The 18,589-nt window shown below is 33.9% G+C and overlaps 2 protein-coding genes and 1 long non-coding RNA gene across 5 annotated transcripts; 1 reads left to right on the forward strand and 2 right to left on the reverse strand.

The window, feature by feature from the left end:
- The first annotated feature begins 182 nt into the window (after positions 1 to 182).
- Positions 183 to 5,901, forward strand: LOC115997320 (putative late blight resistance protein homolog R1A-10). 3 transcript variants are annotated; one of them, XM_031236861.1, is made up of 4 exons: positions 183 to 470; positions 2,600 to 5,282; positions 5,437 to 5,517; positions 5,791 to 5,901. In XM_031236861.1, the coding sequence occupies exons 2-3, from the start codon at positions 2,609 to 2,611 to the stop codon at positions 5,511 to 5,513; spliced, it is 2,751 nt and encodes a 916-aa protein (XP_031092721.1). In that variant the 5' UTR covers positions 183 to 470; positions 2,600 to 2,608; the 3' UTR covers positions 5,514 to 5,517; positions 5,791 to 5,901. The 3 variants fall into 3 exon arrangements, with proteins under 3 accessions (XP_031092721.1, XP_031092720.1, XP_031092722.1); XM_031236860.1 differs by having other exon boundaries at positions 5,788 to 5,898; XM_031236862.1 differs by having other exon boundaries at positions 2,604 to 5,282; positions 5,788 to 5,898.
- A 3,667-nt stretch (positions 5,902 to 9,568) lies between these two features.
- On the reverse strand, positions 9,569 to 11,037 carry LOC115996404. Its single transcript, XR_004093612.1, has 3 exons — positions 10,944 to 11,037; positions 10,681 to 10,749; positions 9,569 to 9,789 (listed from the first exon to the last, which is right to left on the reverse strand). It is a non-coding gene; the product is annotated as an uncharacterized LOC115996404 (long non-coding RNA).
- Positions 11,038 to 11,460: 423 nt separating this feature from the next.
- On the reverse strand, positions 11,461 to 13,587 carry LOC115996132 (late blight resistance protein R1-A-like). The gene has a single exon (XM_031235274.1). It carries the CDS (start codon positions 13,585 to 13,587, stop codon positions 11,461 to 11,463), a length of 2,127 nt encoding a protein of 708 aa, XP_031091134.1.
- Positions 13,588 to 18,589: the final 5,002 nt, after the last annotated feature.

The raw sequence follows: 18,589 nt of genomic DNA on the forward strand, positions 1-18,589 counted from the left end.
AGCTGAGAGATGTATTGAAATTGAATTATATATATTAATTAGCCCCATCCACTACGCTCTGATCTGCTGCCAGAATAGAAGGAAATTGCCCCAACCATCACATGTGCAATTTTGGTAATCAATGTCAACTATGCACATGATGATGGGGGCATAATATATATAATAATGAGCTATTTTAGCCTCACTTCTTCCCAGAAAATTTGATCCCTCTTCTTATTAAATTGCAACTAGCTACCTCAATTCTCAACATACCATACAAAATCCTTAGCAGCAACAAGCTAAGCAAGGAGGAATTGAAGAAGAAGAAGAAGTAGTACAGTGCCGCGATCATCCTCAGCCGCCATCTGTTTTGTTCAATTCAAGGACTCAATTACCGCCATGTGGAGATAAACTTAGCTATCTGATCTACTTGTGGTGATAGGCTGAAGATTGAAGACAGACTGGGAATTCTTAATGCTGCTTTAATTTAGGTATTCTTCTTCTTCTTCTTCTTCCTGTTCTTATTTATATGAAGATCGAGCTACAAACTTCAATTTGGGGATTTCATTAATATGAACCGCAAGAAGCTTCAATTTGGGGATTTCTCGCTGGAAAAATTAAAACATTGCTTTTTAATTTTTTTTTAATATCTACCTGACAATATGTTAGATATTTATATAGTAAATGTATGTTCGAAGATTTCAAAAATGTTGTTAACTAAATTATTAACTGAATCAGAAACATAAATGAATCAAACAGAAAATATTAAAATAGAGTTATGCTCATGTTTTAGCTTTGTAATAGAGTTATGCTCGTGTTTTTAAAAAAATAAATCAAACAAAAAAAATATAATATTTTTACTTTTAACTAATAAAAATGACTGATTTTTAACCTTAAGCAAAAACTAACAACATGAAAATATTTTTTTAAAATTTAATTATTTTCTAAAAATTATTTTTCCTATTTCCAAGCTCACCCTTATTCACTTGTATTCATGAACATGATCTACAATCCCCACTTAATCTTTCTTAAAGCCAGGCCAATTTTTGAAACATTAACCTGATTAGTTGTTCCTATTTTGGATCTAGCTGGAGCTGCCTTCGATAAATTATTGTTACATGTTGTAGAAAGCCACATAAATTTTAATATGAAGTAGTAAAAGTCAACATATATAATGCTGCCATTTTGCAATTAAAAATATAATGCTTCGGTCTTGCAATTTCCAGTTGAAAGCCTTTTTAGACTGGTGCTTTCAAGTATAACATTACACTATTTTGATTTCGATTTCTATTTATTGCCAGTCATAATGATTCATTTTATTTTTAAATTCATTAGTCATTACCATTGCTAACTATTTGATTTCTATTACCATTACAATTTCAATATTTGATTTCAGTACTTAAAATTGTTAGAAGCTTCAGTCTTTGAGGAACTAAAAACGTTACTTTAGTTTTCAAAATAAAAATAAAAATCACTTTATTCAAAACTGAGAGGTCAAAGATTGACATGCGTATAATATAGGGACGAAGTTTGTACTTATGGTATTACTCCATAACCAGAAATACAAGTTTTCCTACATATAATTATATTTAAATATTATGACCACCAAAGTTCAAACTAATATCAAAATAAAAAGGGTTAAATTATTTGTAATGTTAATTAAAGGAAAAAAAACCTCGTTAAAAGAACTTTGCATTTTTAACTCCTGAAATATCAAACCTTTTAAACACTATTAAAATTTTACATAATATATGGATATTTTAAAATTTTATTATATTTGTTCTTTATAACATTGCTAGTTTTGGCATTTCATGTGCAAAATAGAGATTTGATCATTTTCTTGCCTAAAATTTTCCTTTTCAATTGTGCCACATCGTCCTTATTTTCCCTACGCGGTCCTATTAAAACATGTTTTTCATTTTACAAATGAAATATTGAGACTAAACATGATTATAATCAAAGAAAAACATTAAAAAGTACTAAAATAATTATGTACTAAATATTATGTATTCTATAGGAATTAGACTTTAACCCTTTAGGTTACCTTAACTGAACCCAATCCCATCATTCTCGTTTGATCGATCCAATTCCATAGCCTCTAGCTACTTTCTTTCCTTCCTCAATCGAGTGATTGAAAGGCGTGGCAAGAGAGCATGTTTGACTCAGCCCTCGCTCTCAAGACTATCGAAGATAGCAAGGAGACTTTTCAATGAGCCCCGATAAAGAGTTCAAAATGATAATAGAGTTTAATTGTTTTGTTGTTCTAGGGGTTCAAACTCTAACTTTTTTAAAGAGTTAGGATGTATATTGCAACAACAACAAGTTAGGGACTAATAAAACCGCTAACAAAGATAAATTAAGGGATTAAAATTGTATTTTTTTCCTTTAATTGGACATAATTGTTATAGGATACGAATATTTGATATTAAATTATCAAAACATAAATTTTTTGATCTAATTGTGAGGTTTGGATTCTTTAAAAAAAGACTAATTTTAAAATCATGCAATGATTGTTTAGACTTAGCTTTACCGTTGACAGGAGAATTCCTGTCTATATTGTATCACTGCACATACATCTTTCATTTCTTCTTAGTACTGCTCTGATCATCTTATCACATAGGCAGAGCAAATGGCTTATGCTGCTGTAACTTCACTTATGGGAACTCTTTCTCTACATTTCTTGCAACCACAACCACGCTTGCCTATTCAATACAAACAACAAATAGTTTCTCTCCATGGAAATCTTGGTTTTATCCAAGAAATTTTTGAGAAATCTGAGATCGCCTATGATGATGTGGGGGCGATGAAAGATGTAGAGGCAGAGATCAGAGATGCAGCGTTCGAAGCTGAGGAAAGGATTGAGTTGGAGTTGACTACCATTTATCTAGAGGCAAAGGGTTGGACGAAGCGTCTTGCTTGCCTCCTCAGGCTTCATGGAATCTTCAAGCAAGCAGTAAAACAGACAGATTACCTCAAGAAGAAGTTGATTAAGATTACAAGTGAAAAGCAGCTTGCAAAGGGTCCATCACAGAGAGGACTACTCCATGGTTCAACATCATCACAGCCTGATCTAGAACGCGAGAATAATATTACTGTGAGTAAATTTTTAAAAAACGCTTCAATAAAGTCTGATAGTGGAATGGTCGGATGCAACGAGGAGTTCGAGACGATAATGGATCAGCTCATCCGACAATCAGCACAGCAGCTACAAGTTGTGTCAATTGTAGGCATGGGAGGAATTGGCAAGACTACATTAGCTCGGAAAGTTTATGAAGATTCATCTATTACTTTTCATTTTGACAAACGAGCATGGGTTACTGTATCTCAAGAGTATAACAAGGAACAAATGCTCCAATGCCTTATTGGTTGTGTTAATGCAACATCAAGAGATGAACTTCATGAACAGAGCAATGAATTCCATGAACAGAGACAAAGAAATTCCAAAGAAAATCTGCGTAAACACTTGATGGGTCAGAGATATTTGATAGTGATGGATGATATATGGAGCACTACTGCTTGGGATAGTGTGCAAGGATGCTTTCCAAACGATAATAATGGAAGTCGTATACTATTGACTTCTCGACTCAAAATGGTGGCTGAATATGCAAGTTCAAGTAACTCTACCATTAACATGCCTTTCTTAGATGCCAATGAAAGTTGGAATCTCTTCTGCAATGTGTTTGGTCAAACAGAATTTCTTTCAGTATTTGAGCAAATTGGTAGAGACATAGTGAAGAAATGTAATGGATTACCTCTAGCTATTACTTTAGTAGCTAGTCTCCTCTCCAAGATAGAGGCAGCAACGGAGAAGTGGAATAATGTTGCAAAAAATGTGAGTAGGTATGTAATTGGTGATTCTAATGATGCATGTTTGAGAATACTATATTTGAGTTACGACCAATTACCACACCACTTAAAAGCTTGTTTTCTATATTTTGGAGTATTCCCAGAAGACTACGAGATACATGTGAAGAAGTTGGTTAGGTTGTGGGCGGCAGAGGGATTTTTGAGGGCAGTGGACCATCGAAATATGGAGGAAGTAGCCATGGAATGCTTGCAAGATCTTGTTGATAGAAGTCTTGTTTTTGTTAGCAAACAGAGCTACAATGGGAAAATGAAGGCAATAAGAATACATGACCTGCTACGGGATTTGTGTTTGAGAGAAGCTCGACATGAAAATCTCTTGAATGCCATTGAAGATGAAAAACTTCCATTTTACAAGAAGAAAATCTCTTGTCGTTGGATAAGTGCTACATCAGGGTTTGATCTATTTCCTTTGACAAATTGCTTTCACAAATCACATTCCTTACACTCTCCCAACTCTTGTGATTCTGTAAATGTGGAATGTCTATTTCCACACTTCAAACTACTAAGAGTAGTAGACATAAAATGTACATCTTCCTATGGATATGAGGTACTAAATGTGGTTGCAAATCTTATTCATTTGAGATACTTAGCTTTGAGGTCTTGCCCCGAATATTTTGATTTAGAGCTTTTTGAGCATTTGAATATGCAAAGCTTTATTGTTTGTGGAGCTCATACTACTACACTCGGTTCCTCTGAGGCATCTGGAGTTTTGAAAATGCCACTATTAAGGAATTTATGCATTGAACGGATTGTTTCATTAGGAACTTTGTCAGTTGTTCATAGAAACTTAGAGTGTATATCTTGGTTGGATTCTAAGCTCTGTACGAAGGATCTATTTACAAGGATTCCAAATTTAAAAAAATTGGGGATTGATGGTACATACTGTGAAAACGATCTAGGTCGTTTTTATGATTTTGTGCATTTGAGGCATCTTGAGGAGCTAAGCATCAGAAAGTGGCATATTAATCTCAACAGTATTCCATGTAGCGGCATCTCATGGGCAACTAGTTTTCTACCAAATCTTAAGAAGCTCAAATTCTTCAAGACTAATTTGGCATGGAGTGATATGAGGCTTATTGGTATGTTGCCGAATCTAGAGGTTCTAAAACTAAAACGTGCTATTGCTAGCGAAGACAGAATGTGGGAGCCATCCGAGGAAGGGTTCCGTCAATTGAAAAGATTGGTAATTGAAGATAGATATTTTGAACGTTGGAATGCTGTGGGTGACAATTTCCCAGTGCTAGAATGTTTAGAGTTAAGTTATTGCAAGTTCTTGCAAGAGATTCCTAGTGGTTTTGCGGATATCACTACACTAGCATTGATTAAGTTAAACTGGTGTCGGAAATGCGTTCTGGCTTGCGCAAAGTTGATTCAAGAAGAGTATTACAACAACTATGGAAATTCCCTCCTTGTTCGTGTGGAAAATATGTATTATGGTATCTTTCTATCCCTCTAATATATTATACGTGTGACCATTTAACATGCACTTACTTCATGCTACTTGAATTCTTCATGGCCATCATATCTCATCTGTTTCCTCTCATCACTTCTATCTCGTATTTTCTTTTTTACTTAATTTATGGATTGCAGACGGAACTTATATACAACCAAGAGGAAGAATTATATTGGATGTGGAGGAAGAGAGTGATGATCTTTGGGTGGATTAGGCAGGTAATACTCTGTTGCAAATCATACTATTATATATTATATATGTTTTTTGGTAAACTGAAATGGCTTCTGCTTCTCAAATAAAATAAAAATTAAAAATAGCAAAATACATCTAACCATTTGAATGAGTGATGCTCTGTTTGGTTGCAGCAGATATATAGCACTTTGGGCTGTTTCTGTATATATCCTTATGGGATTTTTTTATATGCACTGATACTGATACATTCCCTGTCACTGATTATTCTTTATGAATTTTGTTTTTATTGGTTGCAGCAGTTTACTAACCATTTTCAAGCTAAGAGAGAAGATATGGAGGAAGTCTCTTTGGGCAAAGATGGTGCGCACAACAGGAACTTGCTCAGCTGCTCTTATTATTATTTTGAAAGATGTTTTTTTTTTTTTTTTTAATTTTCAAAAATTGATGAGTGTAAATAAAAACTCACATTAATACTATCTCAAAAATCTTTTCAATTCTCTTCTTCCTCCTCTTTCATTTCATTCATGTAGGAAAATGCTATTTAAAAATCCACAAAAATGTCATTGTTGAGATTGCTTTGCTATTAGAACAGTATTACTAGTAGTACTATTTTGTTGTGTAGGAAAAAAATAAGCAAAAATTAAGAGAATTTGAAAGGGTGAAAGTGGTTATAACCCATAACCCAATTCAGAAATTCCATCCTAGCTAGCTAGTTAGTGCACTAAATTCTTACCGGAGATAGCAGGCAAATATAATGGCTTATGCTGCTGTAACTTGGCTTATGGGAACACTTTCTCTACATTTCTTGCAAATATGCAATAACAACCACGCTTGCTTCTTGAAGAATTAGAGGCACAAATCAGAGATGCCAATGAAAATCTTGGCTTGCTTGCTACTGCAACAAATTCTTGAGATTATTGCCAATGACGATGTGGCAATGAAAAATTTAGAGGCACAAATCAGGGAGATGGAGTTGGACGAAGCATATTCTTCAAAGGGTTGGACCAAGGGTCTTGGTATAAAGGCTTGCCTCCCCAGGCTTCATGGAATCTTCAATAATGAAGCAGTAAAGCAGACTGATTATTACCCCCCGAAGAAGAAGAAGAAGTTGATTAAAAGTGAAAAGCTGCAGCAGCAGCTTGCAGATCAGAGAGTTGTATCATCACAAAATCAAAGAATCACTAATGCTTGGGATAGTATACTATTGATTTCTCAGCTCAGAGAGGTGGCTCAAGTCAAACAAAAGATGGTCTCTCTCCATCAAAATCTTGGATTCCTCCAAGAAAGTCTTGATAACAAAATCTGAGATCGGCTATGATAATGCGGGGGCCATGAAAGATTTAGAGGTAGAGATGAGAGATGTATCATATCGTTCAAAGCAAAAGAAAGGATTGAGATGGAGTTGAGTGCCATTTATCTAGCAAAGGATAGTCGTCTTCATATAACAGCTTGCCTGCTCAAAGTAATAAACGATTACCTACTAAAGATGTTTTCGCCATAAAGCAGGTTGCTTGTGATCCTTTATGTCTTGTCTTATGTGTGGTGAAGAGCCGGAATCAGTTGTCCATCTTTTTGCAAATTGTACATTTGTTCATGCTGTTCCTCCTATTCGGTGGCAGCCTCCTGTGGATAGTGGTTTAAAAATAAATGTTGATGTAGCCATGGATTTGTGAACAAGAAAATAGGGTTTGGTTGGATTGTGCGTGAGTGATGCGGGGGCTTGTTGGTTTGTGGTCTGTTTTCAGTACGTGAAGCGGATGCTATGGTGTTCGGGAGGCCTTGAGTTGGATAAAGCGGAAGGGATGGAGCTGTGTGGTTATCAAGACGGATGCGCAGTTGGTGAAGAAAGCGGTTCGTGAAGGATCTGATAGCACTCCTTTTTGTTTACTTATTCATGACATTCGTTCCCTTTTGGAGAATATGGTCATGGTAACCCTTCATCTTGTTAAACGGAACCAAATATGTCAGCCCACACTATTGCTAAGACAATCGTTATACCCTGCACCACGGTGCATATAGTAATGTGCACCACGTACGTAAACGACGTCATCTTGATGTTAGTGGACGCGGACGCGAATGACTCAAGGAAATTCATTATTTATAATACACATAATCATTATCTAGAATACACAAAATGTTTGCCTAGAATACACAGAATATTGACACAAAATACACAGATGTTAGTGGACGCGGACGCGAATGACTCCAGTGAATTCATTATCTATAATACACATAACCATTATCTAGAGTACACAGAACGTTTGCCTAGAATACACAGAATATTTACCCAGAATACACAAAATATTGACACAAAATACACAGAACTCATCCTCCTAACATTCGAATGCACAAACACATCACAACATGTGTTAATAACATGAATACACATAATATTGACACAAAATACACGGAACTCATCCTCCTAAACACTCGAATGCACAAACACATCACAACATGTGTTACTAACATGAATACACAGAACGGTTGCCTAGAATACACAGAACGGTCGCCTAGAATACACAGAATGATTGCCTGGAATACATAGAATATTAACATAAATACAGAGATCGGCCGAAACGGGAAACGTGATTTCCAAAAAAACAAACGGTTAGTTTACAATGCTCAAAACGACGTCGTTTACGTACGTGGTGCACATTGCTATGTGCACCGTGGTGCACGGTATAATTTGCCCTAGTCCAGTTCAAATAATAACCAGATGCGGTCCAAACCCAGCCATTTGACACTACTCAAGGAGAGATAAAAAGTTGAGCGTGGGATTATTTTTTTTGAAAGCACTGAGATATAAATTGGAAATTTTCTTACAAATAAAAATCATGAGATATTTTTTTTCACAAAATGGATTATATTTTCTTTGACTAGAATGAGTATTTTCTGTTGATAGCTAGATGGTTGAAATTATGAAAAACTTGTAAAAAATGACTTCCCGAAGTAATTTCCTAGAATTTTCAATGTTTGGCTATCAACAAAAAATGAAGTTAACGAAAAATACACACTACAAGAAATTTCACATTTAGTGACAATAGAAGTTGTCACCAAAACTATCGATTTTGGTCACTATTGAAATTAGTGACCAACTTTTGAAGTCGTCACTTGTGGTCACTATATCCTCCGTCACTATTGTAGTAGTGACGACTTTTAAAAAGTTGTCACAATTACTCAAAACTTTTGTGACAATATTTATGTACCCTAAAAGTAATATTTAAGTGATAACAATAGTTGTCACAATAAATGTACATTTTGTGATGACCAAATATGTTCTTACAAAAAGTTGATCTAGTGACAAATAAAATTGTTGCAATTAATTATTTTATTGTGACAACACTTTAGTCACAAAATTGTACTTATTTGTGAGAATGGTTCTTGACTCAAAAATGATTATCAATGACCTAAAAAGTGGTAACAAATAATTATTTTGTTGTTGCGACAATCATGGTAACAAATGTTGTATTTATTTGTGACAAAAGAAGTTAACAAATTTGTGTCACTAAAATAAGTTGAAATAGTGTCACTATTGTCAATCTTGATGTATTTATACGTGACTATTAGTTGGTCACAATTTTTTTTTTTTTAAATAATACTAGCCAAATACACACAATATAAAATTATTTATTTCAAAATCTTGTCATAATTAAATGTTTTAATTGAATTATTATCTAGAATAAAATAATTCTTTTAACAAATGCTAATCTTCAAATTAATAAGAAATACATCAGAATCCAACTAAAAACTTTTTAAAAATAAAATGTCTTGTTTATTCTTCACTTGAGGTAGTTGATGGAGATATACTACTTACGCATATTTGAAAGCCCTTGATTGATTGCTCTTTCAGGGATATAGCAACACAACAAGCAGCAAAGCAACAACCTTCATAAACAACATTCTGTTATTCTGTTACCTGTAGATATTTTAGATATTTCCAGTTGCATTTTCCCTCCTACTTTGAATTCTCATGTATAAATACATATCTGATAGTAAATGAAACAGACTTTTGCTTTCCTAAATCTGTTGCCTACTTCCAATTCATCCTTGCTCTCAACTCCGTGACATGGCATGGTATCAGAGCTACCGAAAGGAGTTTGATTAAGCAGGCATTAATGGCGGCATGGCCTCCAATCAGCACAAGGCCAACTCCAGTTGACAATACAGCAGGAGCTCCGGCGATTGAAAGTCCGGCATTGGCTCCGTCTCCGTTGGCTCCGTCTCCCACGATTGAACCGAACACAACAAATGTTGTTTATGAAGGTTGTTGCTTTGCTGCTTGCTGTGTTGCTATATCCCTGAAAACCAAGAACAAAATCATAAAGAATTATTAGTGACATGGAATGTATCAGTATCAGTGCATATAAAAAATCCCATCCTTCAGGATTTATACAGCAACAACCCAAAGTGCTATCTGCTACAACCAAAAAGAGCATCACATGGTATAACTAAAACACATTGACAGCAAGATTGCAAGTTCAAATTTATATTGTCTTTATAAGTTCAAAACTACCAATATAATGCTCTACATATATTATGAAATTTGGATACTTTAATTAAACAACTTAAAATAATTTTGTGAATAACTTTTTTCTTATTGGAAGTTGCCATTTTATCTGCTTTCAAAAATCTAATCTCAAAATATTTCAATATACTCCTAAAATAGCAAGACCAAACAGCTTTCAGAAAATTGTAAGCTCTTTCTGCAAACCTAGCTACCAAACACAACAAAAAATAAAAATAAAAATAAATTACACTTTTCGTCCTTAATTAAGTTATAGGGTAATTACAAAATTGGTCCCTAATTATTGATCGTGCTCACTTTCGTCCCTAAACAATAATTGAAGTTTCAAATTTCATCACTTTACTAACAAAACATTATGGACAAAATTTGCAACGTTGTATAGCTTAGAAACAAAAAGTGAGCACGACATGTTATTAAAATGACAAAATTTACAAAGTCAATTATAGCTTAGGGATGAAAAGTGAATAAGACCAACAAATAGAGACGAATTATACAATTATATTACCCTATAGGGGCGAAAAGTGTAATTTTTTCATAAAATAATAAAAAGCAGAATAAGCAGTTAAAGTAGGAGTTCATTAAACTGAACCTAGCTAGGACCAATACAATACTAGTAATTAGTATGATTTGCAACAGAGTATTGTGCCAATTCAGATACCCCTACCTAATCCACCAAAAGATCACTCTCTTCCTCCACATCCAATTCTTTCTCTTTGTTGTTTACACGTTTCGTCTGCAATCGATAAATTACAGTAATATAAAAAGAGAAAAAAGGTGAACACACAACAGTTAGATAGGTAAGGAAATATGAGATAGAAGTGAGAGGAAACAGATCAGATATTGATAGCCTTGAAGAATTCAAGTAGCATGAAGTAAGTGCATGTTAAAAGGTCACACATATAATATATTAGAGGGATAGAAAGAGACCATAATATTTTCTGAACGAACAAGGAGGGCATTTCCATAGCTGTTGTATTGCTTTTCTTGAATCAAATTTGCCGAAGCCAGAACCGAATCCCAACACCAGTTTAACTGAATCAGTGCTAGTGTGGTGATATCCGCAAAACCAGAAGGAACCTCTTGCAAACAATAGCAATTACGTAACTCTAAACTTTCTAGCACGGGAAAATGGTCACCCACAGCATTCAAATGTTCAAAAAACATATCTTCAATTACCAATCTTTTCAATTGACGGAACCCTTCATCGGATGGTTCCCACATTGTGTTTTCGCTAGCAATAGCACGTTTCAATTTTAGAACCTCTAGATTCGGCAACATACCAATAAGCCTCATATCACACCATGCAAAATTAGTCATGAAGAATTTGAGCTTCTTAAGATTTGGTAGAAAACCAGTTGCCTATGGGATGCCACTACATGGAATACGAATGAGTTTACGCCACCTTATGATGTTTAGCTTCTCAAGCTGTCCCAAGTGCACAAAACTATAAAAAAAAATCTATATTGCCATATCCACCATAAATCCCCAATTTTTTTAAATTCGGAATTCTTGTAAACAATTCCTTTTTACAGAGCCAAGAATCCAACCAAGATAGACTTTCTAAGTTTCTATGAACAACTGACAAATTTCCTAATGAAACAATCCGTTCAATGCAAAAATTCCTTAATAGTGGCATTTTGCAAATTCCAGATGCCTTAGAGAAATCCAATGTTGCACGAGCACTAGGAACAATAAAGCTTAGCATATTCCAATGCTCAAAGAGCTCTAAATCAAAATATTCGGGCAAAGCATTTGTTGAATCCCTCAAAGATAAGTATCTCAAATGAATAAGATTTGCAAGCGCATTTAGTACCCCATATCCATAGGAAAATATACATACTATGTCTACTACTCTTAGTAGTTTGAAGTGTGAAAATAAACGTTCCACACTTACAGAGTAATAAGAGTTGGGAGAGTGTATGGAATGTGATTTGTGAAAGCACTTTGTCAAAGGAAGTAGATCAAACCCTGATGCTGCTCTTATCCAACGACAAGAGATTTTATTCTTGAAAAATGGAAGCTTTTCATCTCTAATGACATTCAAGAGATTTTCATGTCGAGCTTCTCTCAAACACAAATCCCGCAACAGGTCATGCATTCTTATTGTCTTCATTTTCCCATTGTAGCTCTGTTTGCTAACAAAAACAAGACTTCTATCAACAAGATCTTTCAAGCATTCCATGGCCACTTCCTCCATATTTTGATGTTCAACAGCCCTCAAAAATCCCTCTGCCGCCCACAACCTAACCAACTTCTTCACATGGATCCCGTAGTCTTCCAGAAAAACTCCAAAATATAGAAAACAAGCTTTTAAGTGTGGTAATTGGTTGTAACTCAAATATAGTATTCTGGAACATGCATCATTAGAATCACCAATTACATATCTACTCACGTTTTCTGCAACATTTTTCCACTTCTTGACTACCGCCTCTGTCTTGGAGAGAAGACTAGCTACTACAATAATAGCTAGAGGTAATCCTTCACATTTGTTCACTATGCCTCTACCAATTTGCTCAAACACCGAAAGAAATTTCGTTTTACCAAACACATTGCAGAAGAGATTCCAACTTTTATTTGCATCTAAGAAAGGCATGTTAATGGTAGAGTTACCTGAACTTGCATATTCAGCCACCTCTCTGAGCCGAGAAGTCAATAGTATACGACTTCCATTATTATCATCTGGAAAGCACCGTTGCACACTTTTCCAAGCAGTAGAGCTCCATATATCATCCATTACTATCAAATATCTCTGATCTTTCAAGTGTTTACGCAGACTTTCTACCAAGTTGCCATTTGATGCTGCATTAACACAACCAATAAGGCATTGGAGCATTTGTTCCATGTTAAATTCTTGAGTTACAGTAACCCATGCTCGTTTGTCAAAATGAAAACTAATTGATGAATCTTCATAGACTTTCCGAGCTAAAGTGGTCTTGCCTATTCCGCCCATGCCTACAATTGATACAACTTGTAGCTGCTTTGCTGATTGTCGAGTGAGCTGATCCATTATCGTCTTGAACTCCTCGTTGCATCCGACCATTTTACTGTCAAACTTTATTGAAGCGTGTTTGGAAAATTTACTCACAATAATATTATTCTCGCGTTCTAGATCAGGCTGTTGTGATGATGTTGAACCATGGAGTAGTCCTCTTTGTCGCATCCTTTCACCTTGTGATGGACCCTTTGCAAGCTGCTTTTCACTTTTAATATTAATCAACTTCTTCTTGAGGCAATCAGTCTGTTTTACAGCTTGAATGAAGATTCCATGAAGCCTGAGGAGGCAAGCAACACGCTTCGTCCAACCCTTTGCTGGATATATGGTAGTCAACTCCATCTCAATCCTTTCTTCAGCTTTGAACGCTACATCTCTCATCTCTAACTCTAAATCTTTCATCGCCGAATTATCATAGGCATAGGCCATCTCAGATTTCTCAAGAACTTCTTGGAGGAAACCAAGATTTTCGTGGAGAGAAACTATTTTTTGTTTGTATTGAAGAGGCAAGTGTGGTTGTGGTTGTAAGAAATGTAGAGAAAGTGTTCTCATAAGCGAAGTTATAGCAGCATAAGCCATTCGCTATGCCTATGTGATAAGATGATCAGAGCAGTAGTAAGAAGAAATGAACGATGTATGTGATACAATTTAGACCCCAATTCTCCTGTCAACGCTAAAGCTAAGTCTAAACAAACATTGCATGATTTTAAAATTAGCGGGGTAGTTGGTTAGTCATTTTCTTTTTCTTTTTTTTTTTAAGGCTTATTGTGAAAAGAATCCAAACCTCACAATTATATCCAAAAATTTAAGTTTTGATAATTTAATATCAAATATTCGTATCCTATAACAAATTAACAATTATGTCCAATTATTTTAATTAAGGAAAAATGCAATTTTAGTCCCTTAATTTTTCCTAACTAGCGGTTTTATTAGGAGGTTAATAGGTACTTTGACTGTGTGTGTGTTTATTTTGGACATATTAATGTAATATATTGGTGTTTATTTTGGACATATTAATGTAATATATTGGTGGTAAAAATAATTAATTTTATGAGTTAGTAATGCAAGTATGATGACGTGGTAGCGATGATGTTAGCACCGCATCAACTAGTGTCCTTAATTGTTTCACTTTTTAAAGTACATGGACTAAATTAAACAAAATTAAAGTAGAATGACTAAATTGAACTAAACACTATAGTACTGGGACCTCATAAGTACTTTGACTGAATTCTCATGTCAACTCCTTTGATTTAGATATTAGTTTGGACTTTGGTGGTCATTATATTTAAATATAATTATATGTAGGGAAAATTATATTTTTGGTTATTGAGTTATACTATAAGTACAGTATCCGACCTTAAATTATACGCATGTCAATCCTTTGACCTCTCAGTTTTGACTAAAGTGATGTTTTTAGTTCCTCATAGACGGGAGCTTCTAACCATTTTAAGCATAATACACTAAGGGCTTGTTTGGTTGAAACATTAAAATCATATTAGTAATAAGAATCAAATGCTTAGTAATGATAATGAGTTTAAATAGATCAGAATGAGTCGTAATAAATAGAAATCAAAATCAAAATAGTGTTATACTTCAAATCATCAGTCCAAAAAGGCTTTCAACGGCCAATTGCATAATGGCTCCAAGTGAAATAATTGCAAGACCGAAGCATTGTTATATTTTTAATTGCAAAATGGCATCATTATATTGACTTTTAGTACTTCATATTAAAATTGATGTAGCTTTCTGCAACTTGTAACACTAATTGCCAGTAATATGGAATGAAATATTACTGTGGACTTTTAGTAATTCATATTTTTTTAATACTATTCACTCTATTACAATGTAGTATAATGGAGTTAATATTACTTCCACTGAGACTCAAACCCACCCCCTCCCATGTGGCCATGTGGGGGTTCAACCGGTGCCACCAGACAACAAGTTCAATTCTTTGGCTTTTAGTACTTCATATAAATAATATAACTTTGAATTAAACAATTGTTTTTACTCTTTGTGGTAAATTGAAGAAAAAATTTACTCTTTTTGTGGTAAATTTAACTATGGACCATGGTCCATGTAGTAGCCGGGACTATAAAGTAAAACGATGTCGTATCATTTTAATTATAGTTCAGTTTCATTTAACAATATTGCTATGTTTTTAGTTTATTTTCCATGCACACTAGATTCATTGTACCAACACTAACGTATCATTTTAATTCTACTAAAATTCATTTGACAATATATGTTGTTGCATGAGCTTTATTTTTTAGTTTCATTTTTCACACACTGGTTTAATTATAGTAACGTTGAAGGGTCAAAGTACATGTGAGGTCCCTGTACTGTAGTGTTTTGTTCAATTTAGTCCCTGTACATCAATTTTGGTCAATTTAATCCCTATACTTTAAGATTTAGAACAATTAAGGACAATACTTAACACCGTTTATTTTTTCCGTTAAATCTGTCCACGTGGCGTTGGAATTGCCATGTCACAATTTTGTGATGTGGCATAAAACTATAAAATTCGGCCCAAAACAAAGCAAGGTTTTGAACCCAAAAACTCTTATCTAAACAAATAACTCTCCACCACCACACTACACGTTCCACTTGTTTTATGTTTTTTAAACAGTGTTGCAAAAATCTCGCCAAGGCGCTGATTAATCCCCGCTTAGGCGCTAGGCGCTGGTCGACCGTCTAGCGTATCACATTAAATGGTGGTCTAGGCGCTTGGCCGGCTAGGCGACCGCCTAGGCCGCCTAAGCTCCGCCTAGGCCGCTTAGGCGCTAACCGCCTAGGCGTCGACTAAACTGACTACGCACCGACTAGGCTTTCAAGTCGGTCGATTAACTATTGTTCTTTTTTTTTTTAATGAGTTATTTCACTCAAAACAACATCGTTTTGAGCGAAATAATCCTAAATTATACAAACTTTAGATATTTTTTAGGTTAATATTTAATATTTTAGTATTAACTATTAAAGTATTATATAATTTATAATTATTAGTCTTTAAAAAATTAAAAATACTTAAACAAATTTTTAAAAAATAAAAAATAAAATAAAAAAAATACACGGGCGCCTAGGCGCCGATTAATCCCCGGCTAGGCGTCCTAGGCGCTAGGCGCTCCCCGAGCGCCTAGGGAGCGCCTAGCGATTTTTTCAACCATGTTTTTAAATATATATAATAATACTTTTCTTTTAAAGTACTAAAATTTCAAAAAGGAAAATGGATTCACAGAATCAGATCACAGAAGGTAAGACTTAGCATCGTTTGTTCCCATTCCGCCAACAATATATATACAAAAATATATATATATTGCCCATCTCCTGAATTATTAGTAGTGTAAATGTGGTTATCCACTGTTTTCCCTATATTCGAAGATCACATTTTTTTTCAACATTTTCCTTTCATCGTTTGTTCCCATTCCGCCGACAACAATGTTTCTCCTTCGTCCTATTAAGAGAAGGACAATATATGTCACATTTTGAAAATTGAAGGGCAACATTTACACAAGTAATAATTCAGGAATGACATTGATTATTGGCATATTTATAAGAGGCATAAATTACAATTTTCTCTTACATCATTAGTGAAAAGTATTACTTTTTTTCCTTCCAAAATATTACAGTTTTTAATGAAAATCATTGCTTTTTGCTTTCAAAATATTACATTAAAAAAACATTTTTTTCCTTACAAAATATTATGTTTTTAAACAACATTCTTTTTGCTTATAAAATATTATATTTTTACTAAAACTAATTAATCATGAGGGTGGCCTTTAACTCTTTTTTTTTTTTTTTTTTTTTGGAAACAAAGCACCAAGCCAAATATATTAATTAACCAAAGCGTCCAAACAGGCAGCACGAGAAATAAAACAAGGAATACAATCAAAATATTCTACGATTATCTAAAGGTTTCTTAGCAATGGCAAATTATACCGTGCACCATGGTGTACATAGCAATGTGCACCACGTACGTAAACGACGTCGTTTTGAGCATTGTAAACTAACCGTCTGTTTGTTTGGAAATCACGTTTCCGGTTTCGGCCGATCTCTGTATTTATGTTAATATTTTGTGTATTCCAGGCAATCATTCTGTGTATTCTAGGCAACCGTTCTGTGTATTCTAGGCAACCGTTCTGTGTATTCATGTTAGTAACACATGTTCTGATGTGTTTGTGCATTCGAATGTTTAGGAGGATGAGTTCCGTGTATTTTGTGTCAATATTATGTGTATTCATGTTATTAACACATGTTGTGATGTGTTTGTGCATTCGAATGTTAGGAGGATGAGTTCTGTGTATTTTGTGTCAATATTATGTGTATTCTGGGTAAACATTCTGTGTATTCTAAGCAAACGTTCTGTGTATTCTAGATAATGATTATGTGTCTTATAGATAATGAATTCATTGGAGTCATTCGCGTCCGCGTCCACTAACATCTGTGTATTTTGTGTCAATATTCTGTGTATTCTAGGCAAACATTTTGTGTATTATAGGCAAACGTTCTGTGTATTTCTAGATAATGATTATGTGTATTATAGATAATGAATTTCCTTGAATCATTCGCGTCTGCGTCCACTAACATCAAAACGACGCCGTTTACGTACGTGGTGCACATTGCTATGTGCACCGTGGTGCAGGGTATAATGATTGCTGAACTAGTAGGTGAGTTCAGTTAAAATAGGGTTTGGTCAGATTGGGCTAAACAATACAAATATTAACCCAACCTTCCCCATAAACCAAATTTTTATAGAAAAAGGCATTTACATTCTTTTTTCAATTTCTTTAGTTTAGACTTATTGTATTTGTCAAAGACCAATTAAAATATGGATTGTGCGAACTTGAAAGAAACAAATTTTTTTTAACCCGATCCATGATCCAAAAGAAAACTTTTTCTTTAATTTATTTAGTTTAGAGTTATTGCATTTATCAATGGCTGGGCCAGGCCGAGCCAAAAAATAAAATTATTGACCCAACTTGGTACACGCTAAAAAAAAAAAGTAATTTTTCTTCAATTTTTTTTTTTACTTCAAAGCTATTATATTCATCATTTTATATATGTATTTTTGTTATAATAAATTATAAGTTAAAATTATTTATTTACATTTTAATTATAATTATTATTAATCTTTATGACTATTATAAAGTTTATTTTATAATTTTATTTTAATATAAATAATAATTATTATCATCATTAAAATAATTTATATTTTATAAGAAATAACTTTGTAATAGAGTTATGCTCATGCTTTTAGAAAATGAATCAAATAAAAAAATTATATTTTCTTTTAATTAACTAAAAAATAATTGTCAACTACCATGTAGTGTAATGGTATTCCAGTTACAATTCTAAATGATTGGTCATAGGTTCTAACCTCAGTAGTGGGAGTTAGATTATTTGGCTAATAATGAGTATTAAAAAATAGAAAAATAATTGATTTTTAACTTCAGCCAAACACTAACAAAAAGTTAATTATTTTCTAATAATTATATTTCCTATTTCCTAGCTCAGCCTAAATCACTTGTATTCATGAACCTAATCTACCATCCTTACTTAATATGTTTTTAAAGCGAATTTTTGAAAC

Source organism: Ipomoea triloba, chromosome 11, assembly GCF_003576645.1.
Source record: "Ipomoea triloba cultivar NCNSP0323 chromosome 11, ASM357664v1".
Taxonomy (NCBI): domain Eukaryota; kingdom Viridiplantae; phylum Streptophyta; class Magnoliopsida; order Solanales; family Convolvulaceae; genus Ipomoea; species Ipomoea triloba.